This window comes from Dipodomys spectabilis, unplaced genomic scaffold, assembly GCF_019054845.1.
Source record: "Dipodomys spectabilis isolate Male_0828 unplaced genomic scaffold, ASM1905484v1 ptg000018l, whole genome shotgun sequence".
NCBI classification, from domain to species: Eukaryota; Metazoa; Chordata; class Mammalia; order Rodentia; family Heteromyidae; genus Dipodomys; species Dipodomys spectabilis.
Window position 1 is genome coordinate 13366608 of NW_024870695.1, and position 24857 is coordinate 13391464.

The 24857-nt window shown below is 39.7% G+C and overlaps 1 protein-coding gene across 2 annotated transcripts in view; it reads left to right on the forward strand.

The window, feature by feature from the left end:
• The window catches only part of Fbxl20 (F-box and leucine rich repeat protein 20), a 72075-nt gene that overhangs the window by 23408 nt on the left and 23810 nt on the right, over positions 1-24857 (forward strand). For both annotated transcript variants that reach the window (XM_042673900.1, XM_042673901.1), the window contains exons 2-6: positions 13394-13455; positions 14514-14568; positions 15334-15408; positions 17427-17521; positions 19340-19408. In XM_042673900.1, the coding sequence (XP_042529834.1) occupies positions 13394-13455; positions 14514-14568; positions 15334-15408; positions 17427-17521; positions 19340-19408 (356 nt within the window). The remainder of the gene's footprint in view (positions 1-13393; positions 13456-14513; positions 14569-15333; positions 15409-17426; positions 17522-19339; positions 19409-24857) is intronic.

Below are 24857 nucleotides of genomic sequence, written 5' to 3' on the forward strand. Positions count from 1 at the left end.
CCACTTTTTTCCGAAAGTTGTTTCTTTCTCCCCCATTAAAGAATCATTTTTCTTCTTTTTGTTCCTTTATGACTTTAAAGTGTTATTTCTGGCATGCACTTAGGAAATCTAGAGTAGTATATACTTGTTTCTTATATTATCTAAAACAGGAGAATGCCTTTTCTACAAATAACAGGATTCATATATGAAAATAATTTTGCTTTGGAAATATTTTCATAACAGTAAAGTAACATGTGTTTGTGAATGAAATGTAAAAGTACTGTCTGACATATATCTTGGAAAATTCCACAGATTCTGCCAATTTCCAGTTGCTGGCACAAGTACTTGAGTTTGTACATGGGGAAATAAAAACTATTTTCCCGAATCACTCACCCTTGTGGCATTTTGGAATCTGTGATTTGGAATCTGCTAATCCTGATGCAAATTCCGTTGTTGGTTTGTGGTATCTTAGTTAACTTGTTTGTATGTAGGTGGGAGAAAACTGGGGAAATGGACATAAAATTATATTTCCACTTTGAATAGGTTTTTTTTCACTTCATATTTCAAAAGCCATATTCAGTGGACCATGGAAGATTTCCAAGATTGAGGAGCTCTAGTTCAACATGAGATCCTGTCATACATATCCAGTAGTTTTTTGAAAGTGCATGAAGTCCTCAGGACCCAGGAATGCTGCCAAGAATGGTTAAAGCCAAATAAGTAGAAGAAATATTCAACAGAAAATAAAATAAAAGTGTATAGCTACTTACTCTGAACTGAGAGCAAAGAATTGGTAGTATACCTAGATTTTTGGTTAACTAATCAAAGTAAGAAACCTGGGCTATTGAGTCAAATGTTAGACAGTGTCCAAAGAAGATTTGTCAGATGTTTTTTTTGTTTTCATTGTGTTGTTTTCTAGTATTTCTGAGGGGAAGAGCTAAGATAGGGTCTCACTGTGTGATCCTGCTGCACAGCAACACCTCTGACTTGATATGTCTGTTTTTCTAAGTGTATTCCTTCCTTTATATTTTTATCTAGTGATGTCTTTGTAGAGAGAAATTTAGTCATGACATGGTAATGCATTGGCAGTAGTTTCCTACTAAAAGGCAATTATATTTCTACTAGGAACAAGATGTTGGGTGGAGAAATTATAAACTTATTTTCTTTTAGATTTATTTAGCCATACAAAAATGTTTTTACTTTTAGATGCTGGCAAGAATATCAGCCAATTGGAAAAACATCTGGTGTTACTTGAATGAAGGAATGGAATAATGTAAAAATTGTTTTTAATTCTGCACCTTTGTGATTTATGAAATTTTTTCCTTGTTATAGAAGATATGATTTTTCTTATGTCATTATTTCTTTTACTTTTATAGGTATGTACATAGTATGCACATAGATTTGTAAACGTTTATGAAGAATGGATAAGGGCATTTAATTCTAGACTGGTTAATTATAAATATTTCATTTGGAAAAGTTTGCTTTTCCAATTTTTAAAATAATAGAGAAGCTGGATATAATGTGGTATCCTTGTGGCGGATAGGAAGATCATGGCCCAAGGAAGTCCTAAGCAAAATCAGTACCCTAGCTGAAAAATAAACAAAAGTGGTGTTGTATAGCAGTTGGCTCACTGCTATAATCTAACCACTTGAAAAGCACAAATCACTATCTTAGGGTAATCAGGGTAAAGAATGGAGACCCTGAAAATGAAATGGTGACTCTGAAAAATGACTAAAAGGAAAATAGGCAGGGCGACACTGGCTCACACCTATAATCCTGGCTACTCAGGAGGCTGAAATCCTAGGATCTCAGTTTGAAACCAGCCCAGGAGATTCTTATCTCCAACATAAGACTCAGAAAAATCTGGAAGTGGCACTGTGGCTTAAGTGGTAGAGTGCTAACCTTGACCAAGAAGCTCAGGGACAGTACCCAAACCCAGAGTTCAAGCCCCAGGTCTGGCAAAAAGAGGCTGGGGCCATGGTTCATATGGTAGAGCACTAGCCTACCAAGTGCAAGGCTCTGAGTTCAAACTACAGTACTGCTCCCCCTCCCAAAAAAAGAGGAATGTAGATTTTTTAATTTCTTTTTTTATTGGAATTGGTGATTTTTCTTGGCTAAAGCAAATGTCAAAAGTTAAGACCAAACAGTGATTGTATAGAAAAATAAACCTCTTTTCCTGTTTTTACATCATCACAACAATCAACACAGAAGATTTCTGTGACTTCAAAAGGTATGAGGATTTCTTCTTACCAGCATTCAATCAATCATTAATGTAGAGACACCACTGGATAGCCTCTAATTCAACTGAATTCTGATACTATCTACCTGAAGAGAATATTTGAAGTGGAGGACTCACTCCTTTCAAGTACCCTTTATTTTACCTGTTCTGACAGACTATATGAAGCATAGTTCCCACAACCCTCTCCTCCAGTTCAATTAATTTACTTGAGCAGCTCACAAACTGAGAGACACATTTTAAATTTACCACTTAAGCTATATTACAAAGGATACAGATAAATAGATACTAGGTATGGAAAAGGGACATAGAGCTTCTGTACTCTTTCTTAGGAGAAACTTGGATGTGTTCAACTAACTATTTAGAAGCAAGTTCTGTCCTTTTTCACTTCTCATGAAGGCTTCATTACACATAAATTATTAAAATGGGTTCGTTTTAATTCTAAAGTCATCTAAAGCACAAAGTATTTAGATACATACTTAAAAATAGAACAGTGAACCAGTTGAAATTGTTTTAAGAAGTCAGGGAATAAGGGAGAGTAATGGAGTAGGTTGATGGGGCAGAGGGTATACTATATGCATATATGGAAGTGTGACAATAGAATCTCCCTGTACCACTAATTATGCTAATAAATCTGAAAAATATTGTTATTTTTTTGGTTAGTCATGGGACCTGCGTAGGCTGGAGACTGCCAGGCCCAGAGTTCAAGCCCAGAGGCTGCAAAGAAAACTCTATATATTGTTAACACAGATAAGGCTCTTTGGGCCTGTACTTTATTTTAAATTTTGTATTTGTTTATTCTATTTTTGTGTGTGTAGTACTATGCCAAAAGCAAGGCAGTATACCATTTGAGCAACTCCACCAGCTCCTCATTTCTTCAAATGTTTTGTTGTGTTAGCTGTTGTAATTCAAGGCCTTCTATTTGCTAGGCTTGTAGTTTACCACTTGAGCCATGCCTCCAGCCCTTTGAGAAAAGGTCTAACTTAAAAAAACAAATAAATAAATAAATAAAAGAAAAGGTCTAACTTCCCACCAGGTCATGTATACCCCTGAGCTGTGATCCATCTAATGTATGTAATTTCTGGTATCATAGGCATGTACCACTATATCCACTTTACCTCCAAGAAAATGGAGTCTGGTGGACTTTGGTGCCTGGTCTTTCCTTGAACTGCAGTCCTTCCACTTCTAGCTCCCAAGCAGCTAGGATTACATGTGCAGTTTGTGTATGACATGTTTTTTTTTTTGTCAGTTGTGGGGCCTGAACTCAGGGCCTGGGCACTGTCCCTCAGCTCTTCAGCTCAAGGCTAGTGCTCTACCTCTTGAGCCACAGCGCCACTTCTGGCTTTTTCTGTTTATGTGGTGCTGAGGAATCGAACCCAGGGCCTCATGCATACAAGGCAAGCATTCTACCACTGAGCCAACCTCCCAGCCCTGACATGGTTTTTTAAAATCCATTCATCTGCAAATAGATACCTACCTACCTTTTGGCTGTTGAGAATAATGCTGCATAAACACAAGTGTACAAGCACCTGTTTAAGTCTCTGTCTTCTGTTCTTTTGAGTATATACCCAGAAGAGAAATTGTTAGGTTGTATCAATTCTACTTTAATGTTTTCTTGTTTTTGTCTTTGTTTTTTTTTGCCAGTCCTGGGGCTTGAACTCAGGGCCTGGGCACTGTCCCTAAGCTTCTTTTGCTCAAAGCTAGCACTCTACCACTTGAGCCACAGTGCCACTTTCAGATTTTTCTGTTTATGTGGTACTGAGGAATTGAACCCAGGGTTTCATGCATGTTAGGCAAGCATGCTACCACTAAGCCACACTCCTAGACCTGCTTTAATGTTTTGAGGTCTCATTATATACTCTTCTCCATCATAGCCACACCATTATTAGTACTAGAGTTCTAGTTTCTCCACATCCCAACCAAGAGTTGTTACTTTGCTTTTTTTGTGGTTGCTGTGGTTTGTATTAAAATTTTCTCTGTAATAAGCATAACATGGTATCATTATGGTTTTTATTTGCTAATGTTGATTATTGATATTGAAAAGGTTTGTTTTTGTTTTGCTTATTAGCTCTCTCTGGAAAAATCTCTATTTGAGTCCTTCGCCTATTTTTTTAGTTGAGTTTTGATTTTTGGTTTTGTAGGGTTTTTTTTTAATTATATAATTTTTGTGTGTGTGCCTCTCCTGGGTTTTAAACCCAGGGCCTGGGCAGTGTCCCTGAGCTTTTTTGCTCGAGGCTAACATCTTTAACTTGAGTCACAGCTCCACTTCCTGCTTTTTTTGTGCTTAATTGGAGATAAGAGTCTCTCCTGATCAGATGCGTGACTTGAAAATACTTTGTCCTGTTCTATGGATTGCCTTTTCTATTGATAATATCTCTGCTAATAGTTTTAAGTCTAAATATCAGTCTGCCTCTCTTAATAAGAGGCGTTTGTGTTAGGAAACAAATCTTTTCTCCAGCTAGTCGAGATAAACTGAACAAATTTTTCAAAAGTCAAACAATTACAGTACTCTGAACATTGACCAGACATTTGTCAATATTTGAAGAATAAAACCTACTGGACCTCCGGAAAGAAGACTGGGAATCTGTGGTGGTTTTGCATAGGATATTTTCCATCATCCTTGCTCTCAGAGCATAACAAGCCATGAAAGCCAGTAGTTGTACTGCCAAAAATTGGCTCACTTGGGGCTGGGAAGGTGGCTCAGTGGTAGAGTGCTTGCCTTACATGCGTGAGGCCCTCGGTTCAATTTCTCAGCACCACATAAGCAGAAAAGCTAGAAGTGGGGCTGAGGCTCAAGTAGTAGAGCGCTAGAATACAGCTGAAGAGCTGAGGGACAGCGCCCAGGCCCAGAGTTCAGGCCCCACGACTGACAAAAGAAAAAAAATTGGCTCACTGGATTTGGAGCTGATCACACAAAAGTTTCATACCCTTGAGCCTTGTTGGACATAGTAGAACTCTTCATATCATATCAAATAAATTGAAGGCAAATATCACACCTTATCTATGGTGGTTGTAGTTGAAGCAAGCAACAAATTTTACAGAATAGAGAGAAAATTAATTATGAAATCTAGGAAAAGAAGTATAACTATTACTTGATTTTGTGTGTGGTATGGGATTGAACCAACACATATGTGCTAAGCAACTATTCTGCCACTTGAGCCATGCATGCATTTATCCCTAAAAATTAATTTCCAGTGTTTGTTTTTTTTTATTTTTTATTTTTATCTTTGTCAATTGTGGGGCTTGAACTCTGGGCCTGAGCACTGTCCCTCAGCTCTTCAGCTCAAGGCTAATGCTCTACCACTTGAACCACAGCTCTACTTTCAGCCTTTTCTGTTTAAGTGGTGCTGAGGAATCAAACCCAGGCCCTTATGCATGCCGAAGCAAGCACTCTACCACTGAGCCACCTTCTGAACCCTGTTTTTTTCTTTTTTCTTTTTAACTTGTCCTCAGGGTATAGGCTCTCTCCCTGACCTAGTTGCACAAGGGTAGCTCTTTAACACTTCAGCCACAGCACCACTGGTTTTCTGGTGGTTCATTGGAGATAAGAATTTCACAGACTTACCTGCTCAGGCTGGCTTTGAAACTTGATCCTTATATCTCCTGGATAGCTAGGATTGCAGGCTTGAGCTGGCCTCTGGCTGTTTCTTTTTCTTTTGGTGCTGTGGATGGTACTCAGGGCCTTATACTTGACAAACAAATATTCTACATCTGAGTTACATGCCCAACTCCCATAATTTTCAGCCACAGTTGGCACTTTACACCTGAGCCGTGCCTCCAGTTTTTTGTTAGTGGATCTTGACATCCGTGTATTGTTCTTGGTGATCAGTAAGGCTTGAACACACTCAGAATAGACTCGAGTACTGTAGCTGTCTAGTTGAATGTGTGAAGCTATGTGCATGAAGAGAAGAAAGCAAGCTTTTATCTGTAAAATAGGTAGTTAGGTAATACACACACACACATATATATACATGTGTGTGTATAGATATATAATATAGATATATAGATATATCTATATCTATATATTTCAAACTGGTTTTCTTTCTCTGGAGAATCCTAATTGAGGCAAGCCAGGGAATAACTTGATGGTAGAGCACTTGCCTAATATGAGGCCCTGAGTTCCTTTCCCAGTGACAAAAGGGAAAAAAATGGAGGTAAAATAAAAAACATTCCAAATAAGCAAGCTCTGAGACACTTTGTTGTTAGCAGATCTTCCTTACATGTACTATTAAAGATTTTTCAAACCAAAAAGATAGGATACCAGATGGTGACTTGAAGAAAAAACATTGTAAATGTTAATTATAGAAGTAAATATAAAAGACTATAAATAAATTGTTCTTTTATTATCTTAACTGAATTAAAGGCATTTGCATAAGATAAAACTAATTTTGAGTTATGAGAAAAGTATGTAATGTGTAATAATAGCAAAAAGGAAAAGAGAAGTAGAGTTCTATTGCAGTTTTTTACAGAAAGTAAATTAGTAGTATTCTGAAGTAGAATAGATTGTGACTAGTTAAGATACATGTTGTGATTGCTAGAGAACCTACTAAAAAAATAACTGGAGGAAATATGTGTTTTTTTAAAACTATAATGGCACATTGAAAAATACCTAAAGAATAAAAGTAAAAGGGGAATAGACTTAGAAAAGATATGACATATTTTAAAAATGATATGACATATAGACCACAAATAGTCATGTCCAACCAGTTGTAAATGAGTTAAACACTTTAGTCAGAAAGTATAGATTGAGCCAGGTGCCAGTGGCTCATACCTGTAATCTTAGCTATTTGGGAGGCTGAGATTGGGAGTTTCATAGTCTAAGGCTAGCTTAGGCAAACACATGACTTCTTCTTAACCAGTAGCTCTGTACAGTTGTACATATTTATAATCCCAGCTATCATAGAAAGTCAAAAATAGGAGGATCATGTTCCAGATGCTTGGCAAAGCTGTAAGGGAGATCCTATCAACAATAACCAGTGCAGCCAAGCAACAATGTCTCAAGCCTATAGTCCTAGTTACTTGCAATATGGAAATTGAGTTATCACATATGAAGCCAATCTCTCTCAATAGCTTTGAGTACCTGTTATCCTAGACAATGGGGAAGCACAATAGCTGGACCAGTGGCATAGTGTCGCAGAAGTAGAAGAATCACAGCCAGGGGCAGCCCAGGCATAAAGGAGACTTCTAGCTCAAAAGTAACCAATGCAAAAAGAGACTGGAGGGGGCTGGAAGGTGGCTCAGTGGTAGAGCGCTTGCCTTGCATGCCTGAAACCCTGGGTTCAATTCCTCAGCACCACATAAGCAAAAAGAAAAAAGCCAGAAGTGGTGCTGTGGCTCAAATGGTAGAGTGCTAGCCTTGAGCTGAAGAGCTGAGGGACAGCGCCCAGGCCCAGAGTTCAGGCCTCACAACCGGACCCAAAAAAAAAAAAAAGAGACTGGAGGTATTGTTCAATAATAGGCCACTAGCCTAGCAAGCACAAGGCCCTGAATTCAATCTCCAGTACTGCCCCAAAAGGGAAAAACAAACGAAACAAAAACAAAAACTAGTTCAATAATGGGCTTCATACTGTAAATTACTACTTAGTAAGTCTGAGTTCCTGAGCTTAAGCACCAGTATGGCCCTCCGAAAATATTTTTCATAAATTTAGTGAATGAGTCAGCGATTCTCCTGAGAATCTATCAAGAGCAACATATTTCTACCCTGAGACTTGATGGAGAATGACCATAGCATCATTATTCACCATAGGCAAAAAATGGAAGCAATCTAAATTTCTATCAGCTAGTGGGTAAGCAACAGGGTTATTCCATGTACTGGAATACTATTAAAAGGAACAGACTGTTAAATAACATGCTCCAGCAGCATGAACCTCAAAAAATACTAATGAAGAATAAGAACAACCAGATATAAAAGATGAAACTGTATAATTACATTTTGTAGAATTAATGTGGTTTAATATGAAAAGCAATCATTAAAGACAAATCTAGTTGCTTGAGACTGGGAATAGTACAGGCACTGGTTGCCGTTTGACATTAGAGATTTTGATGGTATTAAAAGTTTATATAACCAAGTGCTGGTGGTTCACACCCCTCTGAGATCTGAGGGTCATAGTTCAAAGCCAGGCCAGGCAGGCAAGTCTGTGAGATTCATATGTCCAGTTAACCACCAGAAACCCAGAAGTAGTGCTGTGGCTCAAGTGGTAGAGTGCTTGCCTTGAGCTGCAGAGCTCAGGGACAGTGCCCAGGCCCAGAGTTCAAGCCCCAGGACTGACCAAAAAAAAAAAAAATTATAAAATAGAATTATGGAGTTGGGGATTTACCTCCAACCAAAGTTAGAAGGCTTACGTAGCTTACCAAGACCTGAGTTCAAACCCCATCACCACCAAAAATAAATAAAATTTACAAAAAGTCATTAAAGTATATGCTTTAATGCCATTGAATTTTATGTATGTGAATTATACCATTATAAAGCTTGTGTGTATGCACATGCGCACACATGCACACGTGTACATGCGCACACATGCACACGTGTGCATGTGCCAGTAATGGAGCTTGAACTCGAGTTGGGATCTGTCCTTTAGCTTTTTTGCTTAAAGCTAGCACTCTACCACACACAGCTCCACTTCAAGCTTTTTGGTGTTTAATTTGAGGTAAGAATATCATATACTTTCCTCCCCATGCTGGCTTTGAACTAAGATCCTGAGATCTCAGATTCCTGAATAGCTAGGATTACTGGCTTCTAGCTTCCCAAACTTCTTTTGTTCCTTCAAATGTTTTGTTTTCATTTTTTGATTATTCAGGTGTTTGTGTGTGTGCGTGTGTGTAGTACTGTGCTAAAAGCAAGTGCTCGGGGCTGGGAAGGTGGCTCAGTGGTAGAGCGCTTGCCTTGCATGCTCAAGGCCCTGGGTTCGATTCCTCAGCACCACATAAGCAAAAAGAAAAAAGCCAGAAGTGATGCTGTGGCTCAAGTGGTAGAGCACTAGCCTTGAGCTGAAGAGCTGAGGGACCGTGCCTAGGCCCAGAGTTCAGGCCCCATGACTGGACCCAAAAATAAATAAATAAAAGCAAGTGCTCTACTACTTGAGCCAGTCCACCAGCTTATCATTTCTTTAAGTATTTTATTGTGTTGTTGTATAATAATAGTCAACCTTTTGCTATATTTTTTCTTTTGTAATTCACAGATTAAATGGGTAATAAATTATTTTTATTGTAGCATTTTGTTTTTGTTTTTATGTATTTCGTAGGTAACTACCATAGAAATATAAAGTAAAGCCCGGCACCGGTGGCTCACGCCTGTAATCCTAGCTACTCAGGAGGCTGAGATCTGAGGATCATGGTTCAAAGTGAGCCTGGGCAGGAAAGTTCATGAGACTCTTATCTCCAATAAACCCCCGCTAGAAAACCAGAAGTGGTGCTGTGGCTCAAGTGGTAGAGCACTCGCCTTGAACTGAAGAGCTGAGGGATAGTGCCCAAGCCCAGAGTTCAAGCCTCACGACAAAAAAAAGAAAGAAAGAAATATAAAGTAAAAAGGCCATAGAAGTCTTCTAGGAATTTACAAAGAAAAAAGGGATTAGGGCATAAATAACATCTATTGATTCAGCAATCTCTAGGCCCTGTGGTTTCCATTTGTATTATGGTCATCTAAACAAAGTCCTTTTTCGCTGTTTCTGATTTGAAGCATATCATCTAAGCTGGTTTTGAGATTTTGGGTCATAAGAGATTGGGATTGCTGTGTGGAGTACCCCATCATTGGTTTTGTTCACTATATATCATCAGAGATACCATAAAATGCTTTTTTTTTTTTTTTTTTGGCCAGTCCTGGGACTTGAAGTCCAGGCCCGGGCACTTTTGCTCAAGGCCAGCACTCCACCACTTGAGCCATAGCACCACTTCCAGCCTTCTCTGTTTATGTGGTACTGAGGCATGGAACCCAGGGCTTCATGCATTCTAGGCAAGAAGCACTCTACCACTAATCTGCATTCCCAGCCCTGTTTATTCTTTTATTTGTTTTTTTTATTTTGTTGGTTGTGGGGCTTGAACTCTGGGCCTGGCCACTGTTCCTGAGCTCTTTAGTTCAAAGCTAGTGCCTTACCTTTTGAGCCACAGTCCACTTCTGGTTTTCTGGTGGTTAATTGAAGATAAGAGTCTCATGGACTTTCCTGCTGGGACTAGCTTTGAACTGTGATCCTCAGATCTCAGCCTCCTGAGTAGCTAGGATTACAGGCGTGAGCCACTGACACACACACCACCTTACTTTTTTTTTTTTTTTGCCAGTCCTGGGACTTGAACTCAGGGTCTGGGCACTGTCCCTGAACTTCTTTTGCTAAAGGCTAACAATCTACTTCTGTCTTTTTCTGTGTATGTGGTACTGAGCAATGGAACCCAGGCCTTGATTTTTTAGCTATAAGATATAACATTATTTTACAGCTATTAAATGTGAAAACATCTTTAAATTTTTTATGATAAAATACTTCTAACAGATGTACCATCTTAACTTTTTAAGTATTACACAGTATTGTTAAGTAGATTCACAATATTGTGCAACCAATCCTCATAATTTTTCATCTTGTGAAAGATAATTTTAAGATCAAAATAAAATACACTAGTGGGCTGGGAAGGTGGCTCAGAGGTAGAGAGCGCTTGCCTGCATGCATGAGGCCCTGGGTTCAATTCCTCAGCACCACATAAGCAAAAAAAGAAAAAAAAAAGCTGGAAGTGGCGCTGTGGCTCAAGTGGTAGAGTGCTAGCCTTGAGCTGAAGAGCTGAGGGACAGCACCCAGGCCCAGAGTTCAGGCCCCACGACCCAAAAAAAGAAAAAAAAATGAAAGAAAATACACTAGTAACTTTAGCTGTATGTGTCAGAGGCAGAAACCAAAATTGGCTTTAAAAGAATAGAAATTTATTTTCTCCTATGATGTGAGGATGTTGACAGTTTTAAGCTGTGTTCTGCAGTAATTTGGAAACTTTCTGGCTTCCTGCTTTTCTTTAAAACTGTGGTCTTCAGTTTCATGACTCAAGATACAGTACCAGTTGTTTTAAAATATTCTGAGGACAGAATTGAAAAGGAAAGAAGTGGCACATCCTTTCCTAAGGATACTCCTAAAAATCACACATGTCACTTTTTGCTTTTTATCTCATTGGCTAGGACTAAGTTACCATAACATACAAAGCTTACAGGATAATATAGCCTTCTCTCTCCATAGCTATATGCTACCTAAAAATTAATTCTGGTCTGTCTATAAAGCTTGAAGAATAATTAGATGACTGGTAACTTTGAGCAGCAGGGGTCACCATAGAGCAAGTGTTTCTTGTTTTCTGCATGGAATCATGCCTCCAGCCAAGCTTTCCAAGATAGAGTCTGTAGACTTTTCTGCCAGGGTTCACTTCCTACCTCAATTCTCCAACCTCAGCCTCCTGAGTAGCTAAGATTACATGTCTGAGCCACTAATAATTGGCTCCTTTTTTTTTTTTTGCAAGTCCTGGGGCTTGAACTCCGGGTCTGAACACTGTCCCTAGCTCAAGGCTAGCACTCTACCACTAAGCCACCCCCCACCATTCCCCGTACCCTACCCCCCCTTTCCCCGGTGCCAGTCCTGAGACTTTAGCTCAGTGTCTGGGCACATTCACTCTGAGTTCAAGGCTAGTGCTCTACACTTGAGCTACAGCTCTCCTTCTTGGTTTTTGGTAATTAATTGGAGATAAAGAGTCTTACAGACTTTTCTGTTGGGGCTGCCTTTGAACTGTGGTCCTCAGCTCTCAACCTCCTCAGAGCTAGGATTAGAGGTGTGAGCTACTGGCACCTAGCCCCATTACTTCCTTTGTACAGGTACTAGGGATTGTATTCCAGGCCTGGGTGATATCCCATAGCTTTTTTGCTCAAGGCCTGTATTCTACCACTTGAGCCTCAGTTTTGGCTTTCTTGGGGTTAACAGGAGATAAAAGGCTCACAGAATAGCCTGTTCCAGATGGCCTTAAACCACAATCCTCAGATCTCTGTGTTCTAGGATTATGTATGATAGCTACCAGATCTGATGATCATGATTGGAAGCCATCCTAAGCAGAAAAGTTTGGGAGACTCCGGTTAACCACCAATATGCCTGAAGTGGAGCTGTGGCTTAAGTGGTAGAGTGCTAGCATTGAGTAAAAAATCTCAGGGGCAGAGGTGGACTCTTAGTAGAGCATTTTTTTTGGGGGGAGGGTCGGTCATGGGGCTTGAACTCTGGGCTTGGGTGCTGTCCCTGCGCTTTTCAGCTCAAGGTGAGTGCTCTATCACTTGAGCCCCACAGTGCCACTTCCAGTTTTCTAGTGGTTTATTGGAGATAAGTCTCACGGACTTTTCTGCCCCAGCTGGCTGTGAACCTCGATCCTCAGATCTCAGCCTCCTGAGTAGCTAGGATTATAGGCATGAGCCACTGGCACCTGGCTTAGTAGAGCATTTTGTCTAGCATGTTCAAGGTCCTGGGTGATGTCTATCCCTAAAAGAAAACAAACTTTAATAAATAACCTTATGGAAGCTTTATTTTTCTGCATGATATATAAGACACAAAATAATTATGCTGTTGCAGCTTCTGAACACCTTCTGGAAAAATAAAATATAAGCCAAGTTTATAGACTCAACTCATCTTTGTATTTCCTTCCTTTTCTTCTCTCCTTTTTTTCTTTCTTTCTTGCTCTCCACAAAGTCTTATTCTGTAGCTAAGGCTAGCCTTGAATTCATGATTTTTTCTGCCTTATACTTCTGAGTGCTAAGGTTATAGGCATGCACCACCATGCCTAGCTTCTTAATTTTATTTTAACATAATCCTTAGTAATATGATTTTGAGTAGTAAACCTTTTGTAGCTAAGTTTCCTTAGCGATAAAGGTGACAGGGTAACGCCATATAGTTTTTGCCTTAGAAAATTTCTTCTCTTGAGTTGAACATTCTAAGTAATTTAAAAAAAAATTTTTTTTTGGTCGGTCGTGGGGCTTCAACCTCTGGGCTTGGGCACTGTCCTTGCACTCTTCAGCTCAAGGTGAGCACTCTACCGCTTAAGCCATGGTGCCATTTCCGGTTTTTTAGTGTTTATTGGAGATAAGAGTGTCATGGACTTCCCTGCCGGGGCTGGCCTCTTGAGTAGCTAGGATTATAGGCATGAGCCACCAGCACCTGGCTTCTTTTTGACACAATGGCTTTGTGTTTACAGATGTTCTCAAATAGTGATGAAGCTGTGATCAATAAAAAACTTCCCAAAGAACTCCTGTTAAGGTAAGTCTGAATACTCCTCTTTTTTGGTTGGGAAGAGGGTGTTGTTGATTTGTTTTTTGGTATATTTTTGTATATTTTAAAAGTTGCAGTTATATTACTAATTCTCATTTGTATATAGTTGTCTATAATTATCAGATTATTATTTTTCTTTGCTTTTGCTTTTAGTTTGTTTTGGTGCTGGTCCTGTGGCTTGAACTCAGGGCCTGGCTTGGGCGCTGTCCCTGAGCTTTTTTGCTCAAGGCTATCACTCTGCTAGTGAAGCCACAGTTGTATTTCTGGCTTTTTGGTGGTTAATTGGAGATAAGAATCTCATGGACTTCCTTGCATGTACAGGCTTCTAACTTGATGCTCACATCTTACCCTCCAAACTCAGCCTCCTAAATAGCTGGGATTAGAGGAATGAGGCACCAGTGCTCAGCCTGATAAAATTATTACTCAGCTTATTTCAAGTTCCAAAATATAAAAGTTATATTCTTTTAAGCTAACAACAATTATTTCTTTTAAGCTAACTAGGAAGCTTTTCACATTTAAAGTTAGCTGTAGAGTAGAAATCTAGTCCTCCTTTTTCAGATTAATGCTTCAAGACTTCTGCCTGGTAACACTTTTTTCTATATGGATTAGAAATCATTTGTCATCCCTAATGTAATTGAATTCACATGTATGTTATCAAGTAAAAGGTCACTTTCTCCTGTTTTTGTTTTTTGTTTTTTGTTTTTTTGTCTGTCATGGGGCTTGAATTCTGGGCTTGGGCGCTGTCCTTGCACTCTTCAGCTCAAGGCAATCTCTCTACCACTTGAGCCACAGCGCCACTTCCAGTTTTTAGTGGTTTATTAGAGATAAGAGTCTCAGACTTTCCTGTCTGGGCTGACTTTGAACTGAGATCCTCATATCTCAGCCTCCTGAGTAGCTAGGATTACAGGCGTGAGCTATGTTTTAGAAGAGCAGTGTTATCTTCATAAATTGCTCACTTATTTTTTTAACATGTTTGTTTGAATGAAGCTCTGCCTTTATGTGGTAGAAACTACTTTTCATATAATAATGTTTTTCCTCTCTTTTAGGATATTTTCTTTTCTGGATGTTGTTACTTTGTGTCGCTGTGCTCAGGTCTCTAGGGTAAGAATGGTTGACATGGTTACCAGGGGATCTCTTCCTGACACTGAGAATGACAGCCTATACAGCAGGCTAACCATTTATTTTACATGCTATTTTTGTATGTTATTATGTATCAAAGGATGCCGTTTTACTCATGGTACATCCATCCCCTGTAGTACTGTAGGATTCTGCTATACATACTGTCTCTAACATTTTGTGACTCCTATTTGCATAATATAAGCAGAGGAACCATTTTAAATTAGGAAAAAAAAACATTGACAATGCAAATTATAAGGTCAGGCTTAGATAAAAAAAAATCCAGAAACATAAAAAACACATTTTAATTTTTTTGAGTGTTTACCAGTCTTGGGGCTTGAACCCAGGGTCTGGACAGTGTCTCTGAGCTTTTAATGCTCAAGGCTAGTATTCTACCACTTTGCCACAGTTCCACTTAAGTAATTTTTGGGTACTTTATAAATAAGAGACTCATGGAGTTTCCTGCCTGGGCTGGCTTGAAACCACAACCCTCAGATCTCAGCCTCCTGAGTAACTAGGATTATATTAGCACACAACCAGGACAGCTTCTTTTAATGTTTTAGTTAGACTGCCAGAGAAAATAGGGACAGGGAGGGGAAAAGAAGGGAATCAATTGAAATAGATTGAAAGTTAGGTGCTAGGGAATTTTTTGATCCTTTAAAATCATTGATTAGATGAATTGTGAACTTGAATATTACTGGTTTTTCTCTTCATTTTAGCTTCTGCTCATTCTATCTTTCTTCAAAATAGGCCTGGAATGTTCTGGCCTTGGATGGCAGTAACTGGCAGCGAATTGACCTGTTTGATTTCCAGAGGGATATTGAGGTATAATTATGTTCTGTGTGGCCCCATTTCTCTTGCTAATAATTACAGTATGGAACAGATTAGGCCTGGCCATATAAATCGTATTTTCCTTGGAGAAATTTTTTTTTTTAGTACTTCTAAACTTCATGGAAGAGTTTCTTTATTTTTTTCTTTGAGGTTAAGTGGAATTACTTCACTGAAAAAAAATGCTACACTATGTTGAATTATTTTAGTGTTGAAGTAGTACTAAAAGTTTTTTTTGATTTGGGGGTTTTTGTATTTTTTGCCATGGAAATGTGAACCTGCGTTTTGTAGTTTTTCTTTTTAAGAGAGCCATTTTATAATTGTTTATTAAAAATTAGTTATAGGCTGGGAAGGTGGCTCAGTGGTAGAGCTCTTGCCTTGCATGCATGAGGCCCTGGGTTCAATTCCTCAGAACCAATAAGCAAAAAGAAAAGACCGGAAGTGGCGCTGTGGCTCAAGTGGTAGAGCGCTGGCCTTGAGCTAAACAGCTGAGGGACAGCGCCCAGGCCCAGAGTTCAGGCCCCACGACCGGACCCAAAAAATAAATAAATAAATATAAAAAAAATAAGTAGTTAAGTTTGTTTGGGTGATAACTGAATGTGTGTGTGTGTGTGTGTGTGTGTGTATTTGTGTATATATATATATATATATATATATGTGTGTGTGTGTGTGTGTGTGTGTATATATATATATATATATTTGTTGTTGTTGTTGTTGTTGGTTATGGGGCTTGAACTCTGAGCCTGGGTGCTGTCCCTGAGCTCTTCAACTCAAGGCTAGCACTCTACCACTTGAGCCACAGTGCCACTTTTGATTTTCTGATAGTTTATTAGAGCTGAGAGTCTCATGGACTTTCCTGCCTGGGCTTTGAACCACAGTCCTCAGATCTCAGCCTCCTGAGTAGCTAGGATTACAGGCAGGAGCCCCCTGTGCCTGGCAAATATATTAGTCTTAAAGGTATTTTCATTCTTGGGAAAACAAAGATGCAGTTAAGTTTTGGAGAAAAATTAAAGAAGAATAAAACAAAAAATCAAATTTTCAATTGCTAAAGAGAATTTTTTTTCCTTCCTTTCACTCACCCTTTCCCCCATTTCCTCTTTTAGTATAACTCATTATCTTTAAAGTAGAAAGCATAATGGCTTAAGCTCAAACTATTTTAACCTTGGATTCTTAGCTCTAGTCATGAGAGTGAAAACATGGCTTCTTCATAGTGTTGGAAGGACTAGATGAGAAGCTTTTAAGTTTCAGCAAAAACAAATTATCTTGATGCTCAATGTAAGGAATTTTGTAACCTCAGGTGAACTTTACATTATTTTCAGAAGGTACATTTCAAATAGTACTCCCAGACGTTATGTTCGATTTTGTTTTACCAAAATTTTCTGGTCTACATAATATGCTTGTTTAAAACATATGCCCACAGAATCATTCAACAGGTTTTTGTGTTTGAGTCCCTGTTGTATGCAGAGTACTCACAGAGCCATAATAGAACTCGAGAGTTGGGCTGGGAAGGTAGCTCAGTGGTAGAGCGCTTGCCTTGCATGCCTGAGGCCCTGGGTTCGATTCCTCAGCACCACATAAGCAAAAAGAAAAAAGCCGGAAGTGGTGCTGTGGCTCAAGTGGTAGAGTGCTAGCCTTGAGCTGAAGAGCTGAGGGACAGTGCCCAGGCCCAGAATTCAGGCCCCAGGACCGGACCCAAAAAAAAAAAATAGAACTGGAGAGTGCCATTCCTCCAGTACATATTACATGAGTTATATATGTAAATATGCATTATATTATATATATAAATATCTTCCTCCAGTACAAATTAAAAAAATAAGAATATAGAATTTAAGCATGTTTCAAGTAGATGAGTTAATCAGGAAAGCTTTATTGTAAGAAGTTATATTTTTCGTACTTAAGTCTTTGGTACAAGTAGAAGCAGTCTTTTCTCTCTGTTTAAAACTTGTTAGAAACATATATTTTTTGCAAAAGCAGTGAAGTGAATTATCTTTTTGCTTGCCTGTCTCTTTTTATAGGGCCGGGTAGTGGAGAATATTTCAAAACGATGTGGGGGCTTTTTACGAAAGTTGAGCCTACGTGGGTGTCTTGGAGTTGGAGACAATGCATTAAGGTAAAAACATAACTGTTTGAAAAATAACAGTTGATTAACCTCTTTGATTGAGAACAGTTCATCTCATCTGGAAAAGTCTAAACCATTTTTAAATTTCTAAGTTGTTAAAAATGCAAAAGTATATACTTTGTTTACAACACAAAGATTAATTGATAATAGGCAATTTTGTAAGAAGGTTGTGTGTATACCTGTAATCTCAGCAGTGAGGCAGGAGTTTGAGGCCAATGGGAGTTATTTAGTGAGACCCTTTTCTAAAGCAGAAACAAAGGGCTGAGGTGTGGCTCTAGTGATGAGTACCTGCCTAGCAGGAGTTCAGACTACAGAACTACAAATAAATAGGTGTTGGTAGAGTGCTGCCAGTGTGCAAAAGCAGTTGGTACTAAGTTTGAGTCCCAATCTCAGACCTAAAAAAAAAAAAAAAAAAAAGCAAGAAAACAATTAAGAACAAATCTTTCCCTCAAAATTACTACCAGGCACCAGGGGCTCATGCCTGTAATCCTAGCTACACAAGAGGCTGATATTTAAGGATCACAGTTTGAAACCAGCCTGGGTTGGAAAGTCTGTAAAACACTTATCTACAATTAAGCACCCAAAAAGCCATAAATGGATGTGTGACTTAAGTTTCAAATGGTAATGTGCACCAGGTGCCTGTGGCTCACATCTGTAATCCTACCTGCTCAGAAAGCTGAGATCTGAGGATCATGGTTCAAAGCCAGCCCAGGCAGAAAAGTCTGAAAGATTCTTATCTTCAATAAACCACTCAGAAAACCAGAAGTGGTGTGGCTCAAGTGGTAGAGCACTAACCTTGAGCTGAAGAGCTGAGGGACAGTGCCCAGGCCCAGAGTTCAAGCCCCAGAAGTAACAACAACAACAACAACTAGCCTTGAGCTAGCCTTGAGCAACAAGGCTCAAGAACAGCACTGAGGCCCTCAATTCAAGCTCCTGGACCAACATCCCCCCCCAAAAAATTACCCATCACAAATAGTTCTTTTGAGCCAGGTGCCGGTGGCTCAAGCCTGTAATCCTAGCTATTCAGGAGGCTGAGATCTGAGGATTGATGTTCAAAGCCAGCCCGGGCAGGAAAGTCCATGAGACTCTTATCTCCAATAAACCACCAGAAAACTGGAAGTGGCACTGTAGCTCAAGTGGTAGAGCGCTAGCCTTGAGCTGAAGAGCTGAGTGACAGCGCTCAGGCCCAGAGTTGTAGCCTCATGACTGACCAAAAAAAAAAAAAGTTCTTTCTTTGGAGATTTATTTGTTTATGAATTTTTTTTTTGGTCAGCCGTGGGGCTTGAACTCTGGGCCTGGGCGCAGTCCCTCAGCTCTTCAGCTCAAGGCCAGCGCTCTACCACTTGAGCTACAGCGCCACTTCCAGTTTTCTGGTGGTTTATTGGAGATAGGAGTCTCACAGTCTCTCCTGCCCGGGCTGGCTTTGAACCGCGATCCTCAGATCTCAGCCTCCTGAGTAGCTAGGATTATAGGCGTGAGCCACCAGCGCCCGGCTGTTTATGAATTTTTTGAGGGGGTAGGGTGCTAGTACGGGAGCATGATTGCAACCTTTTACTCTCACTTTGCTTTTTTGCTTGTGTCTGGCACTATACCATGCTTCCCTCCACTTTCTGCTCTTTGCTGGTTAATTGGAGATAAGGATCTCTCAGATTTGTCTGCCCTGAGTTGGCTCCAAACCTTGATCCTCAGGTGTCAGCCTAAATAGCAAAAATTATAGGTGTAAACCCCTGGCACTTGGCTTTTTATTTTTTATGTCTGGTATTTTGCCTGCATATTTGAAATTTTTTACTTTTTTTCTTTCCTATAAAGGACCTTTGCACAAAACTGTAGGAACATTGAAGTACTAAATCTTAATGGGTGTACAAAGACTACAGATGCGTAAGTATTGTATCTTTTAAAAGGGTAAGTCATGGGCAATATATCTGGTCTATAATAACCTCAATTGTAAGTTAATAAATTTAGCAACCTTAATCTTAGTTTATGGAGGAACCATTTTAGGAGAAAATGATAGGAACGTAGAATTGGAATGAAAAACTTACTTTGAAATCCTTTCTTAAATATTGATAGTGAACTTTAAAAAAAAATCCACTGGGCAAGCTAGACACTGGTGGCTCAGGCATGTAATCCTAGATACTCAGGAGGCTGAGATCTGAGGATCACGGTTCAAAGCCAGCCTGGGCAGGAAAAGCCATGAGACCCTTACTGCCAGTTGACCTCCAAAAAGTCAAAAGGGGAGCCGTGGCTCAAGTGGTAGAGTGCTAGCCTTGAGCAAATTAGCTCAAGGACAATGCCCAGGCCCTGAGTTCAAGCCTCAGGAGCTACAAAAAGAATGAAAAAACTTACAAGGTTAGGAGAGGAGAAAACACAAAGCGACAGGAATGAAAGTGATCATTCTGAAGCACAATAGTAGTTCCCCCGTGTTTTCAGTTTTCTTTTTCCATAATCAAATGATTGTGAAATATGAAATGGGATATTCCAAAAATAAACAACTCAGAAATTTAACTCTTCTCACAATATATTGTTACGATTGTGCAATTTTATTATGTTGTTAATTTTTTACCATGCCTAATTTTCAAATTAAACTTTATTACAAGTAGGTATATAACATAGCATTAGTAAGATTTGGTACTGTTTATGGTTTGAGGCATCTGCTGAGGAGGGTAGTCTTTGAACCAATGTTTCTCACATTTTCCTGCTTGTTTACATGTCGTGTTTTTGTTGTTTTTATTTATTTGTTAGTGGTATTGAAATTTGAACTTAGTCCCTCTTGCTTGCTTGGTATGCACTCTATCCCTGAGTCATGTCTCTAGCCCTGTCTTCTTTGTTTTTCACTGAAAGTGAGATATTCTGTATACTATGTTATTTAATTATCTTTTCTTTTTGTCTTCCTTATAGGAGTGGGGAACAGATAGCCCACAGGCCATAAAAATCTCTCAAAATTATTTGACACATGGGGCTGGGATGTGTCTCAGTGGTAGAGTACTTGCCTAGCATGCATGAAGCCGTGGGTTCTATTCCTCAGTATCACAAACATAGAATAAGCCTGAAGTGGCAACTGTGGCTCAAGTGGTAGAGTGCTAGCTTTGAGCAAAAGAAGCTCAGGGTCAGCACCCAGGCCCTGAGTTCACAAGCCCCAGGACTTGCAAAAAAAATTTTTTTTTGACACATGACAAGACACACAAACATGCTTCTTGTCAGCTGTCCATCCCTATCTGCCAGTATTGAAAAGTTTTTTGTACACCCGATAAATGATGTTCCAAATACCCAAATGGCCCTGAGCAGAATAAAGTTCCCATCCCTGCAAGGATAAGAGGAAACCACTGTATTATGTTTTATGCTTTTATTTTAATAACACTGTTAAAGTTTTATATAATTAAAACATAAAATTAAGATTCCCTAAAAATTGAAAACAAAATAAAATATATGTTGGAGCTTTAACGCTAAGAAATTTATAACCATAAGAAATTACTTCTAGGGCTGGGAAGGTGGCTCAGTGGTAGAGCGCTTGCCTTGCATGCCTGAAGCCCTGGGTTCGATTCCTCAGCACCACATAAGCAAAAAGAAAAAAGCCAGAGGTGGCGCTATGGCTCAAGTGGTAGAGCGCTAGCCTTGAGCTGAAGAGCTGAAGGACAGTGCCCAGGCCCAGAGTTCAGGCCCACGACTGGACCCAAAAAAAAAAAAGAAATTACTTCTAATGACTTTTTTCTTATGAAAATTTTAAACATATACAGAACTATATCAAATAATATAATAAACTCTTTACCAAGTTCCAGGTATTGTCAGTCTATGGCCACTATAGTTCCATCTATAACCTCACCTACTTATCCCCTCTCATTTTGTTCCTTTTTTTTTTTGGTCCATCATGGGGCTTGAACTCTGGGCCTGAGTGCTGTCCCTGAGCTATTCAGCTCAAGGGGAGCACTCTCTACCACTTGAACCACAGCATTATTTCCAGTTTTCTGGTGGTTAATTGGGGATAAGAGTCCCATGGACTTTTCTGCTTAGGCTGGCTTTGACCCATGATTCTCAGATCTCAGCCTCCTGAGTAGCTAGGATTACAGGTCTGAGCCACCAGCATCTGGCATTGTGTTACTTTTTTGTTGTTGTTGGTCGTGGGGCTTGAACTCAGGGCTTGGGTGCTGTCCCTCAGCTCAAGGCGAGCACTCTACTGCTTGAGCACAGCACCACTTCCTGTGTTACTTTTTTAAAAGAAAAATATTGCCCTGTACCAGTGACTCTTGCCTATAATCCTAGATACTCAGGAGCCTGAAATCTGAGAGCCCAGCCTAGGCAGGAAAGTGCCATGAGATGCTTATCTCCAATTAACCACCAGAAAACTGGAAGTGGCTCTATGGCTCAAGTGGTAGAGCACTCCCCTTGAGCTGAAACGCTGAGGGACAGCACCCAGCCCCAGAGTTCAAGCCCCACAACAAAAAAAAAAAAAAAAAAAAAAAAGATGGTGGACAGTGTATATGTCACAGGACTGAAAAATAAATGGCATGAGCCATAAAAAAAAAAGCCTGGAGGGGCTGGGAAGATGGCTCAGTGGTAGAGTGCTTGCCTTGCTTGCATGAGGCCCTGGATTCGATTCCTCAGCACCACATAAGCAGAAAAAGCCGGAAGTGGCACTGTGGCTCAAGTGGTAGAGCACTAGCCTTGAGCTGAAGAGCTGAGGGACAGCGCCCAGGCCCAGAGTTCAGGCCCCACGACCGGCCAAAAAAAAAAAAAGAGAGAGAGAAAAGCCTGGAAGCACTTATAAAGCAGAGTTGTAGGGTTTGGAGGCATGGCTCAATTAGTAGATGCAAGCCAATGAGTGAAAGTATCAGGTACCTAGTTCAAGTCCCAGTCTTGGAACTAAAAGCACACAGTGTTGTAAAAAGGAGCCCAATGGACTCCAGTGGCTCACAACTATAATGTTAGCTATGCAGGAGGCTGAAATCTGAGAATTATATGTGGTGGAACAGACGAGTCAAGAAAGTCCATGAAACTCTTCCAATTACCCACTTAAAAAGCTGGAAGTAGTGTTGTGGCTCAAGTGGTAGAGCATTTAAGCAAAAAGCTCAAGAAAGGCAATTAAGCCCTGACGGAGGTCAAGCCTCAGGACCAGCATTTAAATAACAAACAAAAAACCCAAGCAGTATACCAAAATCTTGGTAATTTGAAGAGAATAAAAAGAGTGAAGAGAGACTAAAGTAGCTGAAATCGTAGCAAGAAGGGAATTACTCGAAAACAATTATAAACATGTACCTGGATCTGGCTAGGTATCACATTGTATATGCACAGTTTGAGAATACCACAAAGCTTAGTATATATATGAAGAAAAAAATATCAGGACACTGTAAGCTGAAAAAGTATTAGATGGAAAAGTTGTAACCACTCAAAACAAATCTTTTGTTATTGTTATTGTTGTTGTTGTGGGACTTGAACTAGGCCTGGGAGCTGTCCCTGAGCTCTTCAGCTCAAGGCTAGCACTCTACTGCTTGAGCCACAGCACCATTTCCAGTTTTCTGAGTGGTTCATTGGAGATAAGAATATCATGCACTGGGGCTAGGAAGGTGGCTCAGTGGTAGAGCGCTTGCCTTGCATGCATGAGGCCCTGGGTTCGATTCCTCAGCACCACATAAGCAAAAAAAAAAAAAAAAAAAGCCGGAAGTGGCACTATGGCTCAAATGGTAGAGTGCTAGCCTTGAGCTGAAGAGCTGAGGGACAGCACCCAGGCCCAGAGTTCAGGCCCCACGACTGGATCCCCCCCCCACAAAAAAAAAAAAAAGAACATCATGCACTTTCCTGCCCAGGCTGGCTTTGAACAGGATTCTCAGACTTCCCTGCCCAGGCTTGTTTTGAACCCTAATTCTCTGATCTCAGCCTCCTGAGTAGCTAGCATTATAGGCATGAGCCACCAGCACCTGGCCAAAAACCACTAACTCATGTAAATAAACAAACTAGGTCCAGAACTAGAAGAAGAGACAGGCAATAGAAACGGACCCAGGACTATAGATATTGCTCAATGGTAGAATACTTGCCAAACATTACCAAAACCCAGAGTTGTATTCCTACCCCCTCCAAGAAAATCTTACAAATTAATATATACTTTATAATTCTACTTATTTTAAATTCTTTTTTTTTTTTTTCATCAGTTGTGGGGCTTGAACATTGGGCTGCCCCTGAGCTCTTCAGCTCAAGGCGAGCCCTCCTGCTCTTGAGCCACAGCACTACTTCTGATTTTCTGGTGATTGATTGAAGATGAGAGTCTCATGGACATTCCTGCCCAGGCTGGCTTTGAACCACAATCCTCAGATCTCAGCCACCTGAGTAGATAGGATTACAAGCATGAGCCACTGGCGCCCAGCTTTGAAATTCTTTAATAGGAAATTATAGTGATAATAAAGCAGATCATTAGTGGCTTGCAACAGGAGGAAGGGGTGAAATGCATGTACTGGTAATGGTAGACAGGGACATTTTGAAGAGTTGTAATAATCTTTCTACATTGCCAGGCATGATGGCATCTAGCTACGATTCTTATAATTTTGCTTAAACAGAATTCAAGGCCAGTCTGAGCTATCTTAACAAATTTCAGACCAGCAGGTTCATAGCAAAAAACCTCTATCAAATTTTCTGTATTTCTCTTGGACTGATAGTCTTAAGGGGTGTACATTTGAAAAACTTAATTGGCTTGTACACTTAAACAAATAGATTTTATTGCGCATGATATATACTTCACAGTTAATTTAAAAATAATACACATTTTTCAGCCTTCTATGACCACCCCAAAACTTAAGAAGAACAGCAGTCATTGAGGGATTTCTAGCATGTGGGAAAGAAGATGTCAGCACATTCTCTCACAGCAACTATAAAGATGAAAAAAAATGGTCAAAACAACTTTCTGAAAAGAAAAAGACACATAACAAACAAGGATTTACTAATGAGAGCTACTGTTCTTCAGTAAGAACAGTGTGAGTCTGTGAAATTCTTGCGGCTCCTTCTCCTGTCCTCACCCACTCCCCACCCCCGGTGCTTGCTCTGAATAGTTCATTAGAACAGGGCAAGCAGGCTGTAAAAAACCATCAGCTTTGGAGCTAATGCTATAGAATAGAAGTCTAGTACTTTCTTGGGCTAAACACTAAGCTGTAAAAACAGGGTTGACATTAGAATCCCAGATTTAAAACTAAAACCAAAGGTTAGAAGTGTAACTTAACTAGTAGAGCACTTGTAGGCCCCAAATTGAAACATGGTCATAAATAAAGTTTTCTGTCTAATACAATTATTAAAAAAAAAACAAAACAGTAAAACTTAGGGAGAAGTAGAATTTAGTAGAATCCAAGTAGAA